The sequence below is a fragment of the Phaseolus vulgaris genome, chromosome 8 (genome assembly GCF_051622355.1).
Source record: "Phaseolus vulgaris cultivar YP4 chromosome 8, ASM5162235v1, whole genome shotgun sequence".
NCBI lineage: Eukaryota > Viridiplantae > Streptophyta > Magnoliopsida > Fabales > Fabaceae > Phaseolus > Phaseolus vulgaris.
In genome coordinates, this window is record NC_143505.1 from 16823346 (window position 1) to 16847800 (window position 24455).

Below are 24455 nucleotides of genomic sequence, written 5' to 3' on the forward strand. Positions count from 1 at the left end.
TAGTTTGCGAAAATCCCTCTTAAACAATTCACCCCCCCCCCTCTCGTTTAAGGCCATATATTCTAACATCATTTACCATCAGAATTTTGGGGGAATGCATTTTAACCGCCACATATATCATTAATCGCTTGTCATCACCTTTACTAAAAATTAAATCACCTTTTGAGTTGTTATATAATCAACCACTTTGTTACGCAACTGTTATTTTTCCTAAGCAAAAATTTGATTCGCGTGGTCGACAATGCATCTTCATTGGTTATCCTCACAATAAAAAATGATACAAACTATTTGATATAGATGCATGCACTTTGTTTACAAGTCGGGATGTCCCCTTCCATGAAAGTGTTTTCCCTTTCTGCCAATAGTCTCGAACACAATCCTCACCTCTATTACAAGATATTTTTCCCGCTATTGACATTGACTTACCCACTCCTGTTCAACATTCACTCGATCCACCATCTTCTCCTACTCATCACAATGCACTTGACCCTCCACTAGACCAACCTTCTTCTCCTACGCAAGGAAGTCCAAAACCCATTACCAAACCTTATCGAGCCGACCTTCCTGTTCGACGATCAAAAGTCGCACATCAACCCGACCTTCTTAACTTCAAGACTACGTAACTGGATCCCAAGCCAATCATTAGACCACTACCCAAGATCGACCGAATGGAACCAGGTATCCTATGCATCATTTTCTTTCTAATTCACGATTTTCTTCTGCACATAGTGCATATCTTGCTAACATCACAAGCACCAAAGAACCTCAAACTTATGTTCAAGTTGTCCTTCATCTAAATTGGAAAAAAGCAATGGACGAAGAGCTTTCTTTCTTATAGCTAAATCAAACGTGGACCTTGACGCCATTACCCGCTGGGTAGAAACCCATCAGATGCAAATGAGTTTATAAAATAAAGTACAAATCGGATGGCAGCACCGACAGATATAAAGCGCGCCTTGTCACAAACGGGTACACTCAAATTGAAGGTGTTGACTATTGCAAAAAAAATTCGCCCACAACGAAATTAACAACTTTGAGATGTCTCCTCACCATTGCAGCAACTATAAATTGGTTTATTCACCAGCTGGACGTGCAAAATGCCTTCTTACATGGCAAATTGCACGAAATTATTTACATGGACTTGCCGCCCAGGCATCGTGACAGTGGGAGAACATTGTATGTTCACTCAACAAATCTTTTTATGGTCTCAAACAAGCATCTCAGACATGGTTTTCAATATTTTCTCATGTGCTTAAATTTGTAGGATTTCTGCAGTTCAAGGCGGACTACTCTTTATTCACGAGACAAGATAACTCATCATTTACTGCCCTTTTGATTTATGTGGACGATATTCTTTTGACAGGAAATGATCTGACAGAAATGTAGCATCTTAAAGACTGTCTATTACGACGATTTCACATTAAAGATCTTGGAAACTTAAAATATTTTCCAGGGATTGAATTTTCCTATTCCAAAGATGGTGTTTACATGTCACAAAGAAAATATGCACTTGATATTTTGCAGGATACGGGACTCACAAGTGCTCATCCAAACAAATTTCCTATGGAGAAATATCTAAAACTCACACTGGACGATGGAGAGTTATCAAAGGATCCAGTCAAATACAGGCATCTTGTAGGACGATTTATATACCTCACGGTTAATTTTTTTCGGTTCGGACTCTAAGTCAATATATACAGGCTCCACATAAACCTCATTGGGATGTCACAATTCGAGTCCTAAAGTACATCAAAGGATCACCGGGACAAGGGTTGTTATTGCCATCCGAGAACAATCTGACATTGACAGCTTATTGCGACTCGTACTGAAGAGGTTGTCAGACAACTCGGAGATCAGTATCTGAGTATTACATTTTTCTTGGTTCTTCTATTATCTTATGGAAGTAAAGAAAACAGACAAACATGTTGAGCTCATCTGCGAAAGCAGAATACCGCGCGATGGTCAATACTTGTTTGGAGATAGTTTGGTTGCGATATCTGTTGCAGGACTTAAAGATGCCATGTAACTTGCTAGCTCGATTTTTCTGTGACAATCAAGCGACCTTGGATATAGCAGCAATCCTAGTATTTCATGAACTCACAAAACACATTGAGATGGACTGCCATATTGTGCGAGAAAAATTACAAGCCAGGATAATTAGTCTTCCGTATGTATCGACACAGTACCAACTCGCATATATATTTACGAAAGCACTGGCTAAAAAATTCTTTTTTACGCTGCAACGCAAGTTGGGGATTCATGATCTTCACCTACCAACTTGAGGGGGAGTATTAAGGAAATAATGATTATCAAATTATACGCAATTAACTTGGTAATGATAGAATCCAAAAAAATATAGCTTGTAGTTTGGAGAGAAAGTCTCCATACACTTCTATATATTCCTATACATGGAGTGATGTTAATACACAAAAAATTAAGGAATTACCATTTTTTTCTTACCATTTTCTTTTATATAATTTTCTTGTATTTTGGTAATAGGTGTAAATAAGATGTCTTAAGGGTGAGATTAGAAGGTTTCATTCTCCTCATTTCCAAATACTCAAAAGCAAAACCTTCTCTGCACCCCAATAGAATTTAGGTCTCTCAACTATAAACACAATGGTCTTTTGTTGCATGATCGTATCTTTGAGATCTATTGCATGTTATATTTAGCATTGGTTGAGAACATGCTTTAATAACACCTGGTCTATCACATCTAAAGCATTTGGCACCAGAATGTGACTGAAAAGTGGGTCCTCCAATCCTATTTCTTTTTATTTCCATTCTTAGGTTTACTTTTTAAAAGGTCCTCGTGGTTTCGCAACTCAACTACTACTTTTAAGACTTTCCACCTATTTTTCATTCTCCATTAGAGGAAGGTTCTAATTGAAAAATGAACGACAAGTTTCAATCGCAGCCGCAATCCCAGTAAAAGGAGACAATTCAAAACAGAAAATGTGTGACCATTGTAACAGATCCGGGCACACCATGAATGAATGTCAGACTCTTAAATTTCACTATATGTTTTGTGATAAAAAAATGGTCACATGGAAGATAGATGTCGGTTGAAAAATGGGAACAATAACAAACTGGGACAATTCCGAGGATAATGTCCCTCTTGTCGCGGAAGTCACTCCATGACAAACATGACAGAATCTCAGGAAGTATCTGCTTCAATTTTTTCTAGTGCAGTACAAAGATTCACCGTGGAGTAGATTCAAAAATTGGCTCAAGCAATCAATGCATTAAATAAAATAATATTGGTAATGTTGACGCATACACAAATGTTGCAGGTTTGATTTCATCAACTCTTGTATCTGTTAATTATAGTAGCGTAAGTTCTTGGATATTTGATACCGGCAGCATGGATCACAGTGTTTCCCATATGTCTCTTTTAACTAAACCTAAATCTTCCAATATTACAAGTTTCAATTTATAAAATGGTGCTACGACACAAGTCACACACGCTGACACCATTATTTTTAATTCCAAACTCGCACTTAAAAATGTCCTATGTGTCCCATCTTTTAACTTGAACTTGGTTTTAGCCAGCAAACTCACAAATGACCTAAATTGTTGCATTCTATTCTTTCCTGAATTTTTTATTTTGTAGGACTTGGTTTCAGGGAAGATGATTGGCTCGGGTAGATAGTGTGGTGGTCTATATTACATGCATCCATCAAAGAATAAATCGGATATTTTCCATGTCTCTCAGCGTTCTTACTTATGGTTTGTGTTACTTTCTTACAATTATTGACAATTTTTCTCGTTGCACATGGATTTTTCTCATGCATCATAAATCAGAGACAATTTTTATTAACCAATTTCTTACAATTCGTTAAAACTCAATTTCAAACAAATAGTCAAACAATAAGAGTGGATAATGGCACAAAATTAATTCCTCTTCACAGTTCTCTTCAAAATAAAGGAATTGAGATCGAAAATTCTTGTATTCACACTCCACAACAAAATGGAGTTGTTAAACGAAAACAACGACACATTTTGAATGTTGCTTGTTCTCTCATATTTCAATCAAATGTCCCTCTTGAATTCTGAGGGGAATTTGTCTTAATTGTAGTTTACCTTACAAACTGAATTCTAACACCATTGGTATCCAACAAATCTCCATTTGAGGTCTTATGTAACCACCCTCCTCTTCTCTTGCACATTTACGGGTCTTTGGCTGTGAATGTTACATGACCAATGTTCACCCTAAACAAAAAATTGACCCTCGTGCCCCTATTTGTGTCTTCATAGGGTATCGACATGGCTAAAAGGGGTATAAATTTTTTGATTTACAAACCAAAAAAATATTCATCAGCCGTGACGTGTATTTTAAAGAAAATATTTTCCTTTTTCATTCCAAATCTTTCCAGTTTCCTCAAAATTCATCACCATATTTTCCTCTACCTTACAACATTTCCTTCCATACACCAATCCAACCGATATCCTCTCCTGATTTTTCTTCCAATTCCATGCTTCCCTTACCTCGTCACAATCCTCAATCACATACACCTTGTTGCTATTCCAGAATTCTCATCCTCAGAAATAGTCATACGATATTCATCTCATTCTCCATTGCCTACTTTATCTTCTTTCTCACCTTTCGCAACATCAGAACCCTCCAATTTGTCACCAATTTTGACCCTCGATGAACCTCCTCTTCACCATTCCACTAGTCATATTCAACTATTGTCGATATTACATCACTACAAGAAAAAATGGTTTTAACGAGAGTTTATTTTTACATTATCTAGGGTTAAAACCTCCATTAAGTCATTTACCCAGGGTTGTAGTTTCCCCCGCTAAACCATCTCTGGGGAATGTGTTCCCCAGGGTTTTTTTAAACCTCAAGAAAAGTCTTTCAAAAATACCATGGGTTTAAGAACCTCCGTAAAATACCATGGGTTTCAAAACCTCCGTAAAATACCACAGGTTTTAGAACCTCCGTAAAATACCACAGGTTTCAAAACCTCCGTAAAATACCATGGGTTTCAAAACCTCCGTAAAATACCATGGGTTTCAAAACCTCCATAAAATACCATGGATTTCAAAACCTCCGTAAAATATAAGGTTTATATAAGGTTTATGAGAAAATTCATATTCAATATATGAAAAAAAACTATATTAATCTTATGGCCCACTTATATAATCAAAATCGAAGTTTTCAAAATATACTAAAATAATTTTAAGAAAATCTGACATGAATAACCATAATGATAAACTAACATAATATAAAGTTATAAGAAATGAAAATATAAAATTAACATAATACAATTTTATTCATATATATATATATGGTTTATATTTATTGTACCGTCCAGGTAGTCGGAAGTGATGACGTGGCAGCAAGCTATTATGTAGGCGTGTTAAGCAGGGCTCATGGCTGGCGGAAGGGAAGGAAGTCGGGGGGCTCGTGTAGTCCCCAGTTATTAAGTTGGCGTGCTCCGATCTCTAGCATACCTAAACCGGCGGTCAACGGGTTTGAGATGAAGTCGCCGGATGCGAACCCAGACGACCACATGGTTAGAGATCGCCGAAAGAAGGACATCGCCGAAAGATCAGGGAAGCTTGTTCCAGGCTCTCGAAGCAGAGGATAAAGTCGTCAGATAGTCATTTCCTAGCTAGCCAGAGGTTGAGGTCGGGGAACAGCTCACCTGGACATGCATGATGAAGCAAGTGAAGTAGATCATGAAGGCGGCCGGCGAGACCACAGGGAAGGTGTGTATGAAGGCACCCGTACTCGCCACGCAGAAGAGATCACGCTCAAAGGCAGCTTTGCGCTGAGTAGTTCCATGCCTAAGTAACTTAGCCAAAAGCCTGAAGAGTAAGAAGTGGCGCCCAAGTCAAGGATGCTCCAGATGGTGACACGTGTACAGCTGGATGCGAGCCACGTGTCCAGATGTGTAACTGTCAGGAGAGAGAAAGTGCACAGGTATATAAGAGATTCTAACGAACTTTGAGGTACACGCGCGTTTTAGATTACTTCTTTACGCTTGCGAGAACTTGAGTACGCTAAGAGAGAATTTTGCACGGTTCCTGAGAGTTCTTGAGTTTTCTCTTAGTATTTGGTGGTTCAGGCGCTGACTTGGGCGTCGGAGCGTGATCGGCCGCAGCGGCGCCGTTCTGTCTTTTGCAGGTTCTTGAGGTGAATCGAGGCGAAGGACCGAAGCTAACACGGCGCAGAAGTCGATCCGGATTTGACGAGGCAAGGCTCCAGTGTCTTGGTCAACAGGCAGGATCATTTATATATTATTATATGTTATACATTTGTCTCTATTATATAATATATAATTATGTATTAATTTTTTTCTATGTTTTCAAATATTAGAGTACATTGTATGTTTATTATATGATAATATATGATATATGATTCACTGGAAAAGCAGCTGCAGCTGGACGCAATGGAAAAGCATTCACAGAATAACACACATTTGCCTCTCACACGTCTTCAAAGTAAAACTGCATCCCACGATTCTCCATGATAGCTCCGTAATTGACTACCTAGTTAACAGATAATAATAAAATAGTAGAAACAACGCCACCTTTCTTTTCTAATGCTAACATAGAAAATCAAAATTACTTATAAGAATCTTATTATTCCTGATTTAAATTAAAGATTTATTTAATATGATTTGGCCAACAGTCAATTTGTATCCTGTGATGAATCAGAGATGACTTTGAATCTTGAAAGCATTGATGGTCTCTGATAAATATTACACGATTCAGCAATTCATTATTTTTTATTTTTCTTTTCAAGACTCTTATCAAAAACATTGAATACTTGGATAAACTTAAATTAAAAAAAAAAATAGGGAGCACTATTAAGTACACCCCAATTAGAAAAACTTAAATTAATATCCTGTTCCACTTCTCTTTCTCGATGAATTCTTACTTTATCTCTAAAGATGACAATAAGTATCTAAAAGAATCTAGACCTATATAAAAAATCAAACAGAATGATAAAACAAGAAGCCTTGCAGCTATTTTCAATGAACATGAAAGTTAATGACTATACAAAGTAATCTCTTTTTACAAAATTGAGAGAAAAGTACATGCTTATAGTTATCATGCGCAGAGAAAATTAGAAATTAATATTCAATACTTACATTAGATTTATCAAAAAATGAGTTTTCGGAAGGCAGGCAAAAGAAATCAGCATCAGCACGCATTGGCCAACCTAATCGAAAACAATCAGCAGACCTACAAGTATGTTGTTAAAAATTAAAAAATTGACAGGCATGACAGTCAATACAGAGAAAAATTAAAGCATAAACTCATACCAGAAATATTCATTTAAATCATCATAGTTCCTCCACTGTGAATGCTTTGACCTTCCCTTTTTGCTGCGTGCAGCTTCCTTTTGAGCAAGGAAATATCAATTTATTCATCAATGTGAAAAATAAATGAAATAAGTTTATATGGATGGACGACCACAAACAAAAAAGGAAAGGACAAGTAGACTGTAATCAATGCAAGAAAAACCTTAGCAATCACGTTGTAGATAGGAGTGACAACTTTCCTTAAAAATGCTTCTTCTTCACCCCCATAAGCTGGCTTCACATTCTCTCCAGTCATCGGACTGACATTACCAGCAAGCATACCATACAATTCAAAAGCCATCTACAGAAACCATATTCAAAAGAACCAATTCATGTCAATTTTCATAAGTAGCAAGTTACCATCAAAGTCTCAATTAAAACCAACAAGACAAATGTGACAATGTAAGCAAATGCCAAAACCATAGGGAGAATATACACAAACATGCACATTGCCTCCTAAACAGTCAAGAAAATAAGATTATGCAACACCAGGAAAAAAAATAACAAAATCGCATGACAAACGCGTTTATATTATATTATAAGAACTACATGTTTCAATGCAAACAATCACGGACAGATAATACATATATTGAAGATACAAAAAAACACAATTAATGATATAAACAGGGTACTATATCTTTCGAGACTGAAACTTACATTCATTAATTTTATAGTGTCAGAAACTAATGCAGGATGCAGACATTATAATGCTCTTAATAACCGTCTTGCTTAGGTTAAACATCAAGAAAGTACAAACACCAGCTCTCCTAAAAGCTTATTCCATATAAATGCACATAATTACATACTCATCTAAAGCACCATCACAGTCAATGGTTGAATCCCATCACCAATAGTTCTTATAAGTTCACTTTGTGTTTCTTCTTTTTCTTATAATAACTATCCTTCTCAAATTTAATCTAGTTTTCTTAGAGAAGAAATAAAGCAAATCAAAGAATGTAGAAAAGTGTAAATCGGTAAGAATTATGAAGCCTTTTGGAAAGGATATTTAAATATTTTGTACGTAGCAATGACAGAATTCAAAATATCAGTACCACTGGATTTCACTCATTCCTTAAGCTTTATTATAAAAATAGTATACATTACACTAGACATTATCTGATAGGTAAATTGAATAACTTAAAATATTTTAGAGTGGAAAAGATAAGCACATGCAGAAAGAAATTGTAGCCTACCAAATTTACCAGATTAAGCATTGACAAGTTGTTCTAGAATACCTTCACAGCACCTTCTTCAACAATTGACATCCGGGACAGACGGTTGTAATCTAAACCAATCTTTTTCTTCAACTCCTCCACAAAATTAAAATTTATTTCATGGAGGAGTACATCCATGGACCGCAAGCATAGATATGCCCAAGCAACCTACTAGAGGTTTTCAAAACTTCAGGACCATCATCATATACTTATGATGTTTATTTAAAAACATAGCGCAGAATAAGCAAATAGTGCAGAATTGAAAACAAATGTGAAAACATAATGACTGGAAAAACTGGATCAGAAATAGTGAATGAAAACAAATGGTTGGGATCTTTTTTTTTTTTTTTGAGCTGGAGCAGATTTAACTATGAACCTATATCAACCCTTGTACACATAGCTAACCATAGATCAAACAAAGACCATCAAAAGGAGCCTACATAACACCCTAGACCATAACCCTGCACTCCCCTCTTTCAAGCCACTAGAACCTCCAATCTATTCCAAAATAGCCTCCAATCTATTCCGAAGTTACTAGACCCTAGATTTAACAAAATCCTCAACATTTTTATTTCGATCAAGCTTTAGGGATTATGCTTCAACTGATTCAAATAAGCAACTCAGAAAATCAATGCCAACTGAAGAAATCGACAATGGAAACAGAGAAAGGATAATGAAAACAAGAGCAAAATCAATGGTGATGACGGTGGTGTTGCGTTCGTCGGAAAGAACAATGGTGGAGCGTATAGGGGCGTGAGAGAGAGAATATGTACTGAGAAGAGGAAGAAGAAACCAATTACCGTGGTGAAGTAGCAGAAGCAGGTCCGGTGGAGGAGGAGAAACAGATCCGCGTGGTGGAGGAGGAGAAGCTTTATGGTAGAGGATGAGAAGTAGCTATACCGTGGAAGATGAGAATGAACTTTTCAGTCAAAAATTGGAAAAAGTGTGAGTATTTTCCTGAGGTTTGAAAATAAATCTTTGGAAAAGTTAAAAAAAAGATAATTTTTCTTTTTCTATTAAAAATATTTATATAAAATAAATAAAAATTAATTAATTTTAATTAAATAAATATTTAAAATTAAGAATATTTTTAAAAAAATTTATAGGTTTAAACTTACACTTTCAAAAACTTTAAGAATTTAATTATCAAATATATTAAATTTTTTTAAAATTTTAATTATATTTATTTATTGAAATTTGAGAAAATTTAAAATATTTTATTGATGTTTTACAATAAACATTTCAAACTTAATGAAAATTAAAAAATTTCCATTATTTTGATGAGATTTTAGAATAAATTAATGAAACTTAACAAAGGTTAAAAAGCCTCAACTATTTTGCAGAGGTTTTAAAGTAAACCTTTGAAAATTAACTAAGGTTAAAAAACCTCTGTTATTTTGCGGAGGTTTTAAAATAAACCTTTGGAAATTAATGAAAGTTAAAAAAACCTCCGTCATTTTGCCAAGGTTTTATAATAAACCTTTGGAATTTAAATAAGGTTAAAAAACCTCCGTTATTTTGTTGAGGTTTTAGAAAAAAGTCTCCATTAATTAAATCAATTCCTAAGGTTATGTTAACCTCCACTAAATAACCTCCACTAAAACTTTTTTTTCTTGTAGTGCATATCGCACAAATCGGTATGTAAGAGACCAAATTCGCATGTTAAACATAGTTACATACAGAAAAAAATTTGTATGTAAAACTATCGTAGGTAACTGTTACATACGAATTTTAAAATCTGTATGTAAATTACATACAGATTTATCCGTATGCAATATCCATATGTAATTACATACAAATTTTAATAACCATATATAATTGACTGATGTATTTACAAAAGAATTAAAATTTGTATGTAATGTCCAGTTTCAATTTTTTCCAAGTCAGCTTTATCAAGTTGACATATATTCAAAATCATGATTTTAAAATATTTTTTAAACCATAAGAGATTATGATAAGTAACAATAAATATGCAAAAAGTTTAATATAAGTTTATCAATGTTATATTAAAAATATTCTAAATATCCAAATATAAAATGAAAACATTTAATAAAACGAAATTCAAATACAATACAAAGTGTCTTAACAAACTAATAATTACAAAATTTGAAATATAAAATATGAAATGTTACACACTAAGGAAACTTATTTTGTTGGAAGTACACTAAGCGCATCAGGTTATGTAGCCAAAGAACCATTACACTCATCACCAACGCGTATAAAATAGTCCTTCATGTGATCCAAGCAATGCACCCTGGGAGAAGTCACACTTGTATTGGTTTTCCTCTTTTACTCTACAACCTAAGCAACCAATTGACAAACAAAATATAATAGTAGAATTTATAAAATTGAAGGTTGAAAGGCTGAGAGCTTATCGTGCTCACTACTGTATGTTTTATAGCACCACATAGCGAAGAATCAGAGAACTTGTTTTCAAAAAGCAATTCACCAGACTTGAAGTAGAGATGGTCATAAAGCCTAATCTGAAAAGGAAAATAACATTTATGATTAAGCAATTTGTCTCGTGATATGCAAACTGCAAGAAATGGTGCCAACCAAGATAATACAAATTAACAGTTTCACTCATTGTCTTGTAAGCTCTGGTAACATATACTACCTTCGTTAATATCAATCACTATATTATCTAGGTGATGCTAGACCTAGAGGATAAATTGAACAAAATCTCCCATGAAAAAGAAAATTCAATTAAGCAGAATTTGATACATTTAGTCTGTGTATACTAATGATTTGGTTGGACAAATTTCCCCAAGAGAACTTTTCAGAGAGAAAAAAGAAAAAAATGAGTTTCTCTATAAACTAAAATCAGATTATTCATAAGTTAATTTATAGAAGTTCTCTTAGGATTTCTGAGTCCTTTTCTTTCAACTTGTATATAAACTGTTTTTAATTCATGGAGAAACTAATTATCTTTTTAGAATTTTTTTTCTCCTAAAAGGGTTTACGAAGAAGTTTGTCCAAATATAATCGAAATATAAATAATTTTTCATTAATTTAAACGAGAAATATATACACGTGACTACTTAATCATGAGATGCTGCTGCAACATTTTGGTATTATACGAAACTTAACATAATTTTTAGGTTTATGAAAAAGTTTTTCTATTATCAAAATATAATCAATTTAAACGAGAAATATATACACGTGACTACTTAATCATGAGATGTTACTACAACATTTAGGTATTATATGAAACTTAACATAATTTTCTTGGAAAGTCTACTAACCGATCCATTCATTGAGCTTTCTAGAAAGTACTGCTCATTTTTATAGTTTCAATTTATCATTCCTCTTTTTTAAGGTTTTATCAATAGAATTGCTCAAATTTGAGTAAACCACTCGTTTGAGACTTAAAATGGTAACACGAACCAATATGGTTCACGATATAATGAAACTAAAAGTAATGTACCATGACAAACATCAACTAATTAGTTTGCTTTTGCTTCCTTGCTGGTGAAGACAGTAAATTTTAAATAAATTCCTCAGCTAATAATATCAAAGAGAAAAATACAATTCCCTATAAACCTAAGATAGTCAAATAAAAACATTTAAGCTATAGTGAGATAATGTTAAAATTGGGTGCCATGAAACTACTAGTCTATAAAGATGAATTCAAAAATCCAAGAAAAGATCCTATTTGAATATAAAGATGACCATATTTTATATTTATACAACTAGTAAGCATTACTAAACAAAGAACTCTAAATTACATATTAAATACAATTTATGAGATTATTTTTTCAATTACTAATATAGTGAGAAGAGTAGTTTAAAGACACGCATAAAACTTTGATTGTGCGTTATGTCAGTAGTCTGGAAATGAGTTTTGAAAGTATCAACAAGCATACATCATTTGGCACATATTGGGAAATGTTAGTTTTCACCTTTTTCTCTATTAATAGATTTTCTTATAGTTTTTACCGCATAATTTTAAAATCAAGGTTTATATTATATATTTTGAACATCTCTAGAATACTTTAGTATGCTATATTTTTCTAGTTTCTTGAAATCTTTTGCTTCTCTAGCCTCTCCTCAATTCTAATTTCCATTAAAAAAAATACCTTGAACCATTCCTTTTTAGAACCTCCAACTTTAGTATCTGAAGTGTAAGGTATCCGATGGGTAATAAGCCTACGAGAAAGCCTTTCTCTTTTCTCACGAAAATCTGCAGTGACAATTGCCCCATTCCTAAGCCCGCATAAAATCACATTTCCCTGCAACAACAATTAGAAAATATATTGACAATAATAATCACAAAATATGCACAAAGTATATGTCACAGTTATTTAGTAAAGCAAAACCAAGATATATCAAATTTGGTTCTACATAAAAGAAATTTTTTTATTAAAGAAAGGAAGAAGGAATAAAAGTAAACCAGGGGATAAGATATTTTCCTGAACAAAGAAAATAGAAAAGAACAGAAGCAGACAAATAAATAAGATCATGAATATAATAAAACTACCAAGTCCCTCTGCAAAACTAACTCTCAAGAAAATTAAAAATAGGAAAGAAGGAATAGAAGTAAATCAGAGGATAAGATATTTTCCAGAGTGAAAAGATTGGAAGAGAACACAAACAAATAAATAGGATCATCGGTGTATTAAAACTTATACGTCAATTATAGACATTGTAAAGACCATGTCAATATTAAGACACCAAATACTCAGAACACAAACCATCAACCAGGCAAAAACACATTAATAAGAACAAAAAAAATCTTAAACATTCTTATTTAATATTTTGGTGAACTAATTTGAGGTAAAAGTATCTCATTACCGAAAACTTCTTTCCATTGAACTGTGAATTGTTCTTCAAACTTCTCTGCTCCCATATCTACACAACGGAAACAAGAGATAAGCATAAGATGAAACAATGGCACAAGAAAACGAACATAAACAAATGCGATCCACATCAGAAATCGTGTTTTCCAAGATGTTTTCAAAGTAGAGGATGCAGTTGTAGGCATAGTTAAATGTCAAGGAAACTTTCAAAACCAGAAAATGTTGGTTAGAGAGAGGCGCTTGAGGGGAATTGTGAAGGTTGAGAGCGTTGCGAGCCTGTAAAGGTGAAAGGTCTGAAAGAGCCGACACAAGCACCAAGAAGGAAGAAGGATCCGTGTTGGTTGAATCTTTCTCCATAGCAACATCGTTGATACCTTAAGAAATCTCGAACTCTGACTACGGCATCGCCCAAAGCCATTCAAGCCAGCAGGTAACTGCGTTTGCACAGTAATGGCAACAATAGATCTAATGGCAACGTCGTGTTGGAGTGGATGTATATGGTGTGGGATATGAGAGTGAGAAGAGTTGGGTTAGGGTTGTTACGAGAAGAATTGACGATTACAAAGTGATAGAAAATGAGAGGGTTAGGTCTATGTTTTCAAATGAGAGGATTTCCAAAGGGAAGGAATGAGAGGTTTCTAGAGGAAAAATTGTTTATGTGAAGAAAAGGAATGTCGTGGAGGGAATGGAGAAATTATTTTTGAGAAAAAGTGTTATGCAGGGAATGGGGATTTTTTTTTTTTTTGGAAAAGATGAATGCAAGGAAAACAAGAATGCTTACATATTTTATGGTGTTTTTAATGTAACACATTATATACGGATATAATATGTTTGTAAATATTTCAGTTGCTTAAATTAAATATGTAATATCTTACATACGGATAAAATTTGTATGTAATTATTTCCATTTTTTTAATTAAATATGTAATATGTTATATACGTATAAAATTCGTATGTAACAATTTCTGTTTTTTTGAATTAAAAATATAATGTTGTATATACGGATATGATCCGTATGTAACTATTCTCGTTTCATGGCGCCAAAATTACATACAAATTATGTTCGTATGTAATTATTTTGAGTTTACATATGGAAAAATTCGTATGTAATGTCTATTTACATACTAAATTAAATTTGTATGTAAATATCCGTATGTAACACTTAATTTACATATGGATTTGTATCCTTATGTAATAATCAGTATGTAAATAAATAATTTCTTGTAGTGAAAGACTTCGACATGTCTTCCCACATTAATCAATATTTGACGCAATAGTAAAGGTATAAGGTATCCTATTTCTTTTCATTTGTTTGTTTTTCATTTTTCTCCTCATCACCGTGCCTTTTTAGCCCTTTTAACAGCACAAAAAGAACCATATTCTTTCGAGCAAGCTAACCATGATCCACTTTGGCGTCAAGCCTTGTCTCTTGAACTTCAAGCTCTAGAACACAACAACACATGGCAAATTATTTCTCTTCTACCGCAACACAAACCAATTGTCTATAGTTGGGTATATAAAATCAAGTATAATTTTAATGGGACCATTAAGCGATATAAAGCTTGTTTGGTCGTCAAGGGCTTGACCCAAGTTGAAGGTATAGACTATAAGGAAACTTTTTCTCATACAACCAAGCTCACCACTCTTCATTTTTTATTAACTATTGTTGCTTCCCACAACTAGTATACCCATCAGCTTGATGTGCACAACGCATTCCTTCATGGGACATTACAAGAAGAGGTGTATATGACTCCACCTTTTGGTTTTCGTCGATAGAGGGAGAATTTGGTATGTCGGTTTCACAAATATATTTATGGTTTAAAACAAGCATCACGAGATTAGTTCTCAAGTTTTGCAGCTACTGTTAAATCTACGGGTTACATACAATCAAAGGCGGATTATTCACTTTTTAATAAATCTCAAGGTAAATGATTTACATGAAATCAAGATGCTCAAAAGTCATATCTTCAAACATTTTCTTATTAAAGACCTCAGTGAATTGAAATATTTTATGGACATAAAATTCTCTCGTTCCAAAAGATGGATCTTTATGTCTCAAAGAAAATATGCATTGGATATTTTACAAGACACAGGATTATAAGGTGTAAAGCTAGAAAAAATTTCAATGGTGAAAAACTTGAAACTGGCAGATGAAGATGGTGAAACACTTCATGATGTTAGAAGATTAATATATCCTCATTGTTGTCACGAATTCTGGTTAGAAGATTAATATACTTGACAATTGTTGAACAAGATGCTTTAATGCCTCCAAATCTATATGGAAAGCTTGAAGACCCTGCCTCTATGTGTGTGTTGTCTAGTAGTTTTTTACTTGTTAATTCACACCTTGTATTGATCCAAGCTCACTTAACTCTTCATCTTTTTTGAAAGAAATGTTTTCTTAAAAGCTAAGAAATTTTAGACAGTTGGTTTCCTAATCAACCAGTTGAAAAAGTTGTTACTCAAAGGTATTAAGGCTAAGGCAAGTTTTTCAACCTATTGAATTGTCGAAACAACTGATTGTCGAAATGCTTTGCTTTGTTTTGTCTTTGTTGTCAAACTGAAACAATCGGTTATTTCGATAAAACAACTAGTTATTTTTATGAAATCCTTAATAGAAAATTTATTTCAATATGTTGTTTTTATAACAAAATTTTGTTAATAGTTTGAAACTGTTTTCAAATTATTCCAACTATTTTTTATTTATGGTCTAATAGTTTTAACCACTTGCTTAAGTGTACATAAAGATTGTTTGATATTCTTTTCAAGAACCTAAGAGAGATAGCTTATCAAAAATATTTTCAATGGATCAAGACCTTTAGATCATGACTTGTGTGTGGAATAGGACTGGGTCTTTGTATACTTTTGTTCTACTGCTTTGAGAAGCCCATGTGTACTCTATTTCCTTTCTTTTGAACAATGTAATTTTGTGCATTTGGTGTAAGGCAATTTCAGAAAAGGGATTATGAAAATTGTGGTGTTGCCAATAAGTGGTGTGTGTTCTTGAGGGGTTCAAGATCATCACTCTTGGTGTGTGTTTGTAATCTACGGTTGATTACATAGTGAATTCTCAGTGGTTAGCTGAGGACTGGATGTAGCTTTGGGTTAAGAGTGAACTAGTATAAACCTCTTTGTGTGAATCTCTTTATCTCTTCTTTTTTATACTATTTTAATCATTATTCTTTCTCTGCTACTATAAACAACCGGTTGAATTTGTGTAAAGAACATTAAAACTGAACTTTTTTCCAGTTGAACAAAAAATCAATTGCTTGATTTTTCATAAGTTTTCACTTTACTTCCAAACTTTGCTAAAATCTTGTGAAATTCACCCCCCCCCCCCCTCCTCTTTTTTAGGTCACTAATTCTAACAATTGGCATCAAAAGTTGACTTCTTGAAAGTTACTCATGTTTGAATCCTAAAACCTTTTTGAAAATTGCTGAAAACTACCCTTTTAGGAGGGTGCTTCTATAAACAGGTCACCTTTTTGTGTGGACTGAACTATTAATTTTGGAAAGTAAGAATGAAATTTTTTGTTAAATCAATTGATAGAGAAATTTGGGATATTATCACAAATGGCCCTTTTATACCTAAGCTTGAAAATGATGATGTTTTTATTGAAAAACCTTGGTCCCAATGGACTGAGATTAAAAATAAAAAGGCTCAATATGATTGTATTTCCAAGAACATTATAACTTCTGCTTTAAATTTAGATGAATTTTGTAGGGTCTCTCAATGTGGATCTGCAAAGGAGATGTGGGACATCCTTAAAGTTACCCATGAAGGCACGACAAAAGTGAAAAGGGCAAGGAAGCATGCTTTGATTCAAGAGTATGAAATGTTTAGGATTCTTAAAGGAGAAGCCATCTTGGATGTGCAGAAGAGATTTACTCACATAGTAAATCACCTTATTGGTCTTGACAAAATCTTTGAAAGAGAGGAGTTGAACATCTAGATCCTCAAATGCTTGGATAGTGTTCCCGCCGGTTGACCAGGGACGTCTTTGCGCGTGCTTATCCTCACGAACTTGGGCACCTTCGTTCTGCACCGTCTGTGTGTACCTGAAAAGAAGTGAACAAAGGGGCGCCCTCGTGGCCGTTTGCACTCTGACGATCAAGTCAGCTGGCGAGAAACATCAAAGTGAGACACCTCCGTATCGGAGCACCCTGAATGAATGCTCTGAAGGTGGTCTAATAACTGAGTACTGAATGCTGCCTTAATTGCATGTGCGTACAGTGGGTGCGCGAGCCAAACAACTAGGGTGTCTATAAACTGAAAACTCTGATCCCCGTCTCAAACGTCTAAAGCCCCTTTTAAACGTCTAAAGCTTTTAAAGAGTCTTAAAGCGCATTTAAGGCGTATAAAAACGTTCAACGCGTTTAAAACGTTTAAAGCATTTAAAGCATATAAAGTTCTTCAAAGCGTTCGAAACGTAAACTAAATTAATGCGTACCTTAGCGAACTTTCAGGAAAACATTGATGTTTCAGTGCTTACTGCCACGTATTCTTCTGACTTGATCGTTACTCTTCGTGGAGGGGCTTACAGTGTCGTAACCTAACTTTGGGATAATCCATCGTGCAAGTCCTCCTTCTCGGAGTGCATCTGGTGCGAGGGGTGACTTTCTGGGTGTCAACTCATGCGCCCCAACCTCTAGTCACTCGCCCTGGGAGTGTATCTACCTTTCTCTCGTACCATGCACATGGTTATCCCCTGGGCGTGGCCCTCTCGTGGGTCGTATCTGTCCCAGGGGTCTCCCAGCGGTGGCGTGGGTACTTCACAAGTCAGGTTACTCCTCACTGGTACTAGAACTATGGCCTTGGAGCCACCTGTCTCTTTTCTTTATTACTGTTTTGAGGTACTGAGGCCTCTCGTGGTATCGTCCCCTCCACGGTCTTTCCTACCCATGGGTATCGGGAGGTGACACCGTTGATGTCTCATCCCGGTGACGCCTTAACCTGGCGACGCCTTATCCTGGCGACGCCTCAACCTGGCGACGCCTACACCTAGCGACGCCTACGACTTGGCGATGCCTCACCTTGGCGACGCCTACGCCTGGCGACGCCTTAAATGGTCAACTTGTTGACTTTCTTTCCTTGGGCCCCCTTGAGGGGTCCCACCATACGTTGACTTTGACTTTGACTTTGACTTTAGTCAACGCCCGGGGACGGGACGGTACACAAGCCCCCCAGTCTTGAGCTGACACTTGTTTCAGCAAAAAGACTAAGGCCTCGCCCCATCGTCCACGTGGCATTCCTGCTGACGTGACATTCCCTTGAGCAGTTGACGTGACATTCTCTGAGCGTTTGACGCGACATTCTCTGCGCTGAAGATGTGACGCTTTAAGTTGTGCGCTAGTTTCTCGACACGTGGCACGATCCTACGGCTGGGGATGAGTGTCGTTAGCGCTTCTCAAGTTAATGTTATAACTTTTCGAAAACGCGCGCTCAAGGCACTGTTCCATTCACTCTCTTCGTATTCCCTCTACTGTTCACCTTCTCCTCCAAAAACTTTCTCTGCACTCTCTCTTCGCGAAAGCTCTCACCTTTGCGACTTCCAAACACAAAAGGTATGGTTTTTCTACTCTCTTCGCCTTTTTGCTTTACTGTATTGCTATTACGATTGTCTGGGACTATCTATGTTCATGCATTTCTTGTGTTCTTCTCTCTTCCTTCGCATTTCTTCGTTCTTCCCTCTTTTCTGGATTTCTCGTGTGGGTAGTAGTCTTCTTAGGGTTTCTTTCCCCTTTTTCGCCATAACCCTATTCACTGAACCTTTCCTCTTCTTTGTTCTTCAGCTTCTTCGTCAATCTATGGCACGCACAAAAACAACCGCCAATCCTCCTCCCCCCGGGATCAACTATAAGGTTCAGTACCCTTGGGCCTCTGATGAACTCCTAGTTGAGTGCACAACCTTAACCACCGTTGGAGACGTGAAGGACCATATGGGTGACCCACGGTTATACAATTTCAATGCTTTCTGCAGCGTCCACGACTCCCACGTCTCCGTTCGTCATGGCACCCCCGGGGAGCCCTGTCTGCGTGGACGATAGGTCCAACGATGGGAAACCCTTTTTCTTTCTTTACCAAACAGTGTTCAAACGCGTCGGTCTGCGCCTTCCCTTTACAGCCTTCGAAAGGGAGCTGCTCACCGAAATCAACACAGCCCCTGCCCAGCTACACCCCAACAGTTGGGCATTCATCAGGGCCTTCGAGATTCTGTGTGGGTACTTGGGCATTCTACCCTCAGTGGACGTCTTCCTTCATTTCTTTGAAGTGAAGAAGCAAGGGAAAAGCCTCTGGGTGAGCTTTTCTAGAGTCGCTGGCAGGATACTCCTTACCCTTTTCCAGAACTCATACAAGGGGTGGAAGGGCAAATTCTTCAGGGTGTGTTGCACCAAACACGACCCCACAGCCCTGGACGGCTTCCCCTTATATTGGGTGGAAGAACCAAAGCTGATTAAGCCCAAGTCCTTAGACGAACTACCCTCTGCTGATAGAGAGGTATGTGTGGCTTTAGCCGGGCTGGGAATCGTCTTCAGCACCGTGAAACTCATAGCTTGCGAGTTTCATGCGAGCGCCCTCTCCACGTAATTCGGTAGGAAAATCTACACCCCTACTTGTCTTCTTTATATTTTCCTCTTGATGTGCTTTCTCTGATTGCTGGGTGTGCTGTTTATCTATTCCAAACTTCTGCATGTGCTATATGTGCTTTCTTGTTTAACTGGTGTTAGCTCTAACCCTTGTTCTTTCGTTTGTCTGGTGCAGCATCAGTGATGGACTCCTCGAGGCAAATTGCACTGGCCAAGACCTTGAGGGCTCGCCCCAAGGCAACATCTGCGAAGGCTGGCGCCTCCAGCACGCCCATTACTGAGTCCAACCTTCCCCCTTCACCAACACCACACACCACCCAAACTCCCAACTCTCCCCATTCCCTTCAAACACCTAACTCACCCCCACCAATTGCTGTAGTCCCCCTGGCTGTGGCCGCCAACCTCACCCCAACCCCCCTTGACAAGGGCAAGGGTGTCCTTGTGGCCCCCTCTGATGACGAAGACTCTGGCGAGGGGCAAGTCTTCAAGAGGAGGAGGACCAACAGGGTCATCTCCTCTCGATCTCCCTCCCCGCAACATGGAGAGTCGCTGAGGGACAACCCTCCCAGTGCCACATCTCCTCCACCACAAATAGGCCAAAAGGAGGGGGCAGAATCCACACTCCCACCAACACAAACTGCTGCACAAACTCCCGCCCCTAAGGTCTTGACGATTCCCCCCGCAATCATGCAACTGATGAGGGGATTCAACGAGAGGTCGCCGGGGAGCTCTTCTGGCGAAGCTAGGAAGGAAGGTATGCCCTACTACATGGGGGCCTTCCTGGCTGTTGCACTCGATTGGCGCGCACAAGCGAAAACCAAAGCCGTTGAGATGCAGACCCTTCAGGCTCTCAAGCGAAAGGTGGCCACCCTGAAGGAAGAAAAGCTGAAGCTGGAAGGCGCTTACCAAGCCTCCCCAGCGGAGACCCGGAAGGTAGAGGAAGCTACCACCCTGAGGTTGCGTGAGGCTGATCAGAAGCACGCCAACCTTTTGGGCTCCCTGGCCCCTCTGTAGGCGGAGGTGGCTGAGACCTCCAAGGCCCTTGGGGCGAAGCTGAACGAGGTTGAGGGGGAGCTAGCTGCAAAGACTGAAGCTCTCAGCCTTCTCCAAGTTGAACATGACAAATCCCAAGCTGAAGTGAACAAGCTTCAGGTGGAGAAGGAATTCTTGGAAAAGTTGCTAGCACCCAAGGACTCCAAGATTGAAGAGTTAGAGAAGTCCAACAGAGAACTGCTCGAGGACATCGCCACCACATTAGAAGAGGGATTCAATGAGGCTCTGGCCCAAGCCACATGCGAGAACCCAGAGATCAATACCTCAAACTGCGATCCCGGCAACCAGATTGTCAAGGGGAAGGTGGTGCCCCTTGACCTTGGAGAATGAACTGCCCTCAAAAGCCTTCTGTCTTGCTTGTAAATTCGTAGTTATAACATTTTGAACTTTACCTGTAATTCTGACACTTAACTTTATTTACTCGAATGTCATTCGAACGTCGCCTTTAAATTCTTGTTTGCTCTCGACCTTTCTTGTGCCTTTATCTGCTTCTGTTTTCTTTACTATATTTAATGTGTTATCCTCGATACACCTCTTCATCGCTTTTGGCTTTAATTCTTTAGGTAGCACGTGACTTTCTTCCTTACTCTTCCCTTCTTAGTCGCAACACATACCCTCCTCCTGATCTTTCATTTAGAACTTCACTTGGCCTTCGTTTCTACGAGGAATCTCCCTCATGAAGGCGTCGCCTGCCTCGTCATTGCCCAAAGGCAAGGGAGGATTTAACTTCGCGCATTTTTCGTGTCTTTGATAACTCGTGTTTTTATGCTTCTCCTCCTTACTCCTCGAATTTTCCTTTTCTTCTGAGATTATGAAAATCTTCAATGTGCTCTTTACTTACCTGTCTTGAGTCCCGAGGCGCTTGGTGCCAAGGGCATTACTGGCTTCACCATTGCTTGGGATGAAAAAAGGGTCTCATCTCTCTTCTAGCCTCGACGTCGCTCAAGGGCGAGGGAAGTCTTTACCTGTTCATCTCTGGGGCCTCAACGTCGCTCGAGGGCGAAGAGGACTTATCTGTGCTATGGCCTCAACATCGCTCCAGGGCGTGGAGGACTTGTCTTACCTGTACTAGGTGTCCAGGGTTGAGGAGAGACTTGCTCTGGGTGTCCTCAGTGTGTCTAAACACTTGGGAAAAAAGTCGTGCTTCGGTGCCCACACCCATGGAGAGGCCTATACAACAGCGCCGTATCATCCATGGGGTGTCTAAAACACCAAGGCAACTTAGCCCTTATCTCTGCGCACTTGGTGCCCATGCCTGAGGAGAGGCCTGCCACAGCAGCGCCATATCGTCCTCAGGGTGTCTGAAAACACCAAGTGACCTGGTTCTCCACCGTTCCATAACTTCTTACCGTCTGATGCCCACGCTCGAACGAAACGCCCCCCGCCACTTCCTTGCGAGGTGTCTAAACATCGGACACCGGAGCTAGCTATTCATACCTGAGGAGGGGGCGTCCCGAAGGAATCCCTTAACCCCTGCTCAGGGACTAGGCACCCAGATTTCAACTTATGTCTAACATCTGACACCGGGGCTAGTTATTCATACCTGAGGAAGGGGCGTCCTAAAGGAATCCCTTAACCCCTGCTCAGGGACTAGGCACCCGGATTTTAACTTATACTGAACGTACCTTTCGTCTTGATCTCTGGGCATGAGCATGCGTTCCTGCTACTTGCTCTGAATTTGACGTCTGCTCCCTTATCTAGCGATGCCTACACCGGGCGACGCCTCAGCCTGGCGACACCTCATCTTGGCGGCGCCTCATCTTGGCGACGCTTCATCTTGGCGACGCCTCATCTTGGCGACACCTTATCTTGGCAACACCCCATCTTGGCGACGCCTTATCTTGGCAACACCCCATCTTGGCGGTGCCTCATCTTAGCGACGCCTACGCCTGACAATGCCTTGATTCTTTGTACCCTGTTTCTTAATCTTTGATCTTACATCGTGTGAGGGGAAAGACTAAGACAAGGTTTGCTTTGAACTTTTTTTTTTACTTGAGTGACCTCATTAAAAAACCCCGGAGAGGGAAAAAGAGCGTCCCTTTTACAATTCAACTGAAATAAAACTTTAAATTTGTCGCATTCCAACTGCGTGGGATGGTGCTTCCTTCTAGAGTCTCTAGATTGTACGAACCATTTCCCTTGGCTTCAGTCACTCTGAAGGGCCCGGTCCACTTGGGAGACAACTTATTCTCCAACTCATACGGATGGGCCTTCCTCATGACCAGGTCACCAACTTGGAATTGTCGTCGCTTCACCTTAGAGCTGTACTGACGCTCCACTTTTCTCTTCACGGCCTCAGCCTTTATTCTCGCCTCTTCTCTGACCTCGTCTAACAGATCTAGGTTCACCTTTCTTTCTTCATTGGATTCTTCTGCCACAAAACCTAGGAAACGCGAAGAATTCTCGTGGATCTCTACTGGGATCATAGCGTCTGACCCGTATACTAAGCTGAAAGGTGTCTCCATGGTGAAGGATTAAGGCGTGGTGTGGTAAGCCCACACAATCCTTGGCACTTCTTCTGCCCACGCTTCTTTGGCTTTCTCTAATCTTCTCTTCAACCCCCTCAGCAAAACTCTATTTGCTGATTCTACCTGCCCATTCGTCTGGGGGTGTTCGACTGATGCAAACACTTGCTTGATTCCTACCTCTGCACACAGCTTCCCCAATTGTTGGCTCGCAAACTGAGTGTCATTATCTGAAACGAGACGCCTTGGCACCCCGAAGCGACACACAATGTTCTTCCACACAAAGTGTTGTACCTTATGTGCAGTGATCTGGGCCACCGGTTCTGCTTCTATCCACTTCGTGAAGTACTCGATGGCTACTATCAGGTACTTCATCTGCCTTATTGCCAGGGGGAAAGGTCCCAGAATGTCGATTCCCCATGTGTGGAAGGGCCATGGGCTGTGAATCGATCTCAACTCCTCTGGAGGCGCCTTATGTCAGTCAGCATGCATCTGACACTGCGTGCATCGTTGGGCGTATCTTACACAATCTTCCCTCATCGAGGGCCAATAAAATCCTGCGTGAATCACCTTCGAAGCTAATGATTTTCCTCCCACATGACTTCCACAAATTCCCTCGTGGAGTTCCGACATGATCCTCGTACACTCGTCACCACTCACACATGTTAGAATTGGGTGCGTGAACCCATGCTTGAATAGCACTCCATCCACGAGAGTGTATCTTACAGAATTCTTCTTTATCCTCTTTCCCTCTCCAGGCTCTGCTGGGAGGATCCCATATGCAATATATCGCCTATAAGGCGTCATCCACGTGTCCCCCTCTTCCAAGGCACATACCTGCGCCTGCATTTCTTCCTCGAGTGAGACCGCATATAAGCTAATGCGGGGTGTCCTTGCCATATCTTGGGTCAATGAATGATGGCTCCTTGGCTTTCCCCTTGCTGTGCTAATGTGAAGAACATCCACCCTGTTATCTTCCACAAACCTTTGCGGCGCTTTGAGCGTTTCTTGGAT

At 38.6% G+C, this 24455-nt stretch overlaps 1 protein-coding gene across 5 annotated transcripts; it reads right to left on the minus strand.

Annotated features, from left to right (window-relative positions):
- Nucleotides 1-6369: 6369 nt before the first annotated feature.
- On the minus strand, nucleotides 6370-9472 carry LOC137827052 (callose synthase 3). 5 transcript variants are annotated; one of them, XM_068633260.2, is made up of 6 exons: nucleotides 9337-9466; nucleotides 8558-8707; nucleotides 7486-7623; nucleotides 7284-7360; nucleotides 7110-7203; nucleotides 6370-6504 (listed from the first exon to the last, which is right to left on the minus strand). In XM_068633260.2, exons 2-6 carry the CDS (start codon nucleotides 8672-8674, stop codon nucleotides 6442-6444), a joined length of 489 nt encoding a protein of 162 aa, XP_068489361.1. In that variant the 5' UTR covers nucleotides 8675-8707; nucleotides 9337-9466; the 3' UTR covers nucleotides 6370-6441. The 5 variants fall into 5 exon arrangements, with proteins under 5 accessions (XP_068489361.1, XP_090150508.1, XP_090150506.1 ...); XM_090294380.1 differs by having other exon boundaries at nucleotides 6372-6504; nucleotides 8558-8704; nucleotides 9337-9472; XM_090294382.1 differs by lacking the exon at nucleotides 9337-9466 and having other exon boundaries at nucleotides 6371-6504; nucleotides 8516-8647.
- Between the last annotated feature and the right edge of the window lie 14983 nt (nucleotides 9473-24455).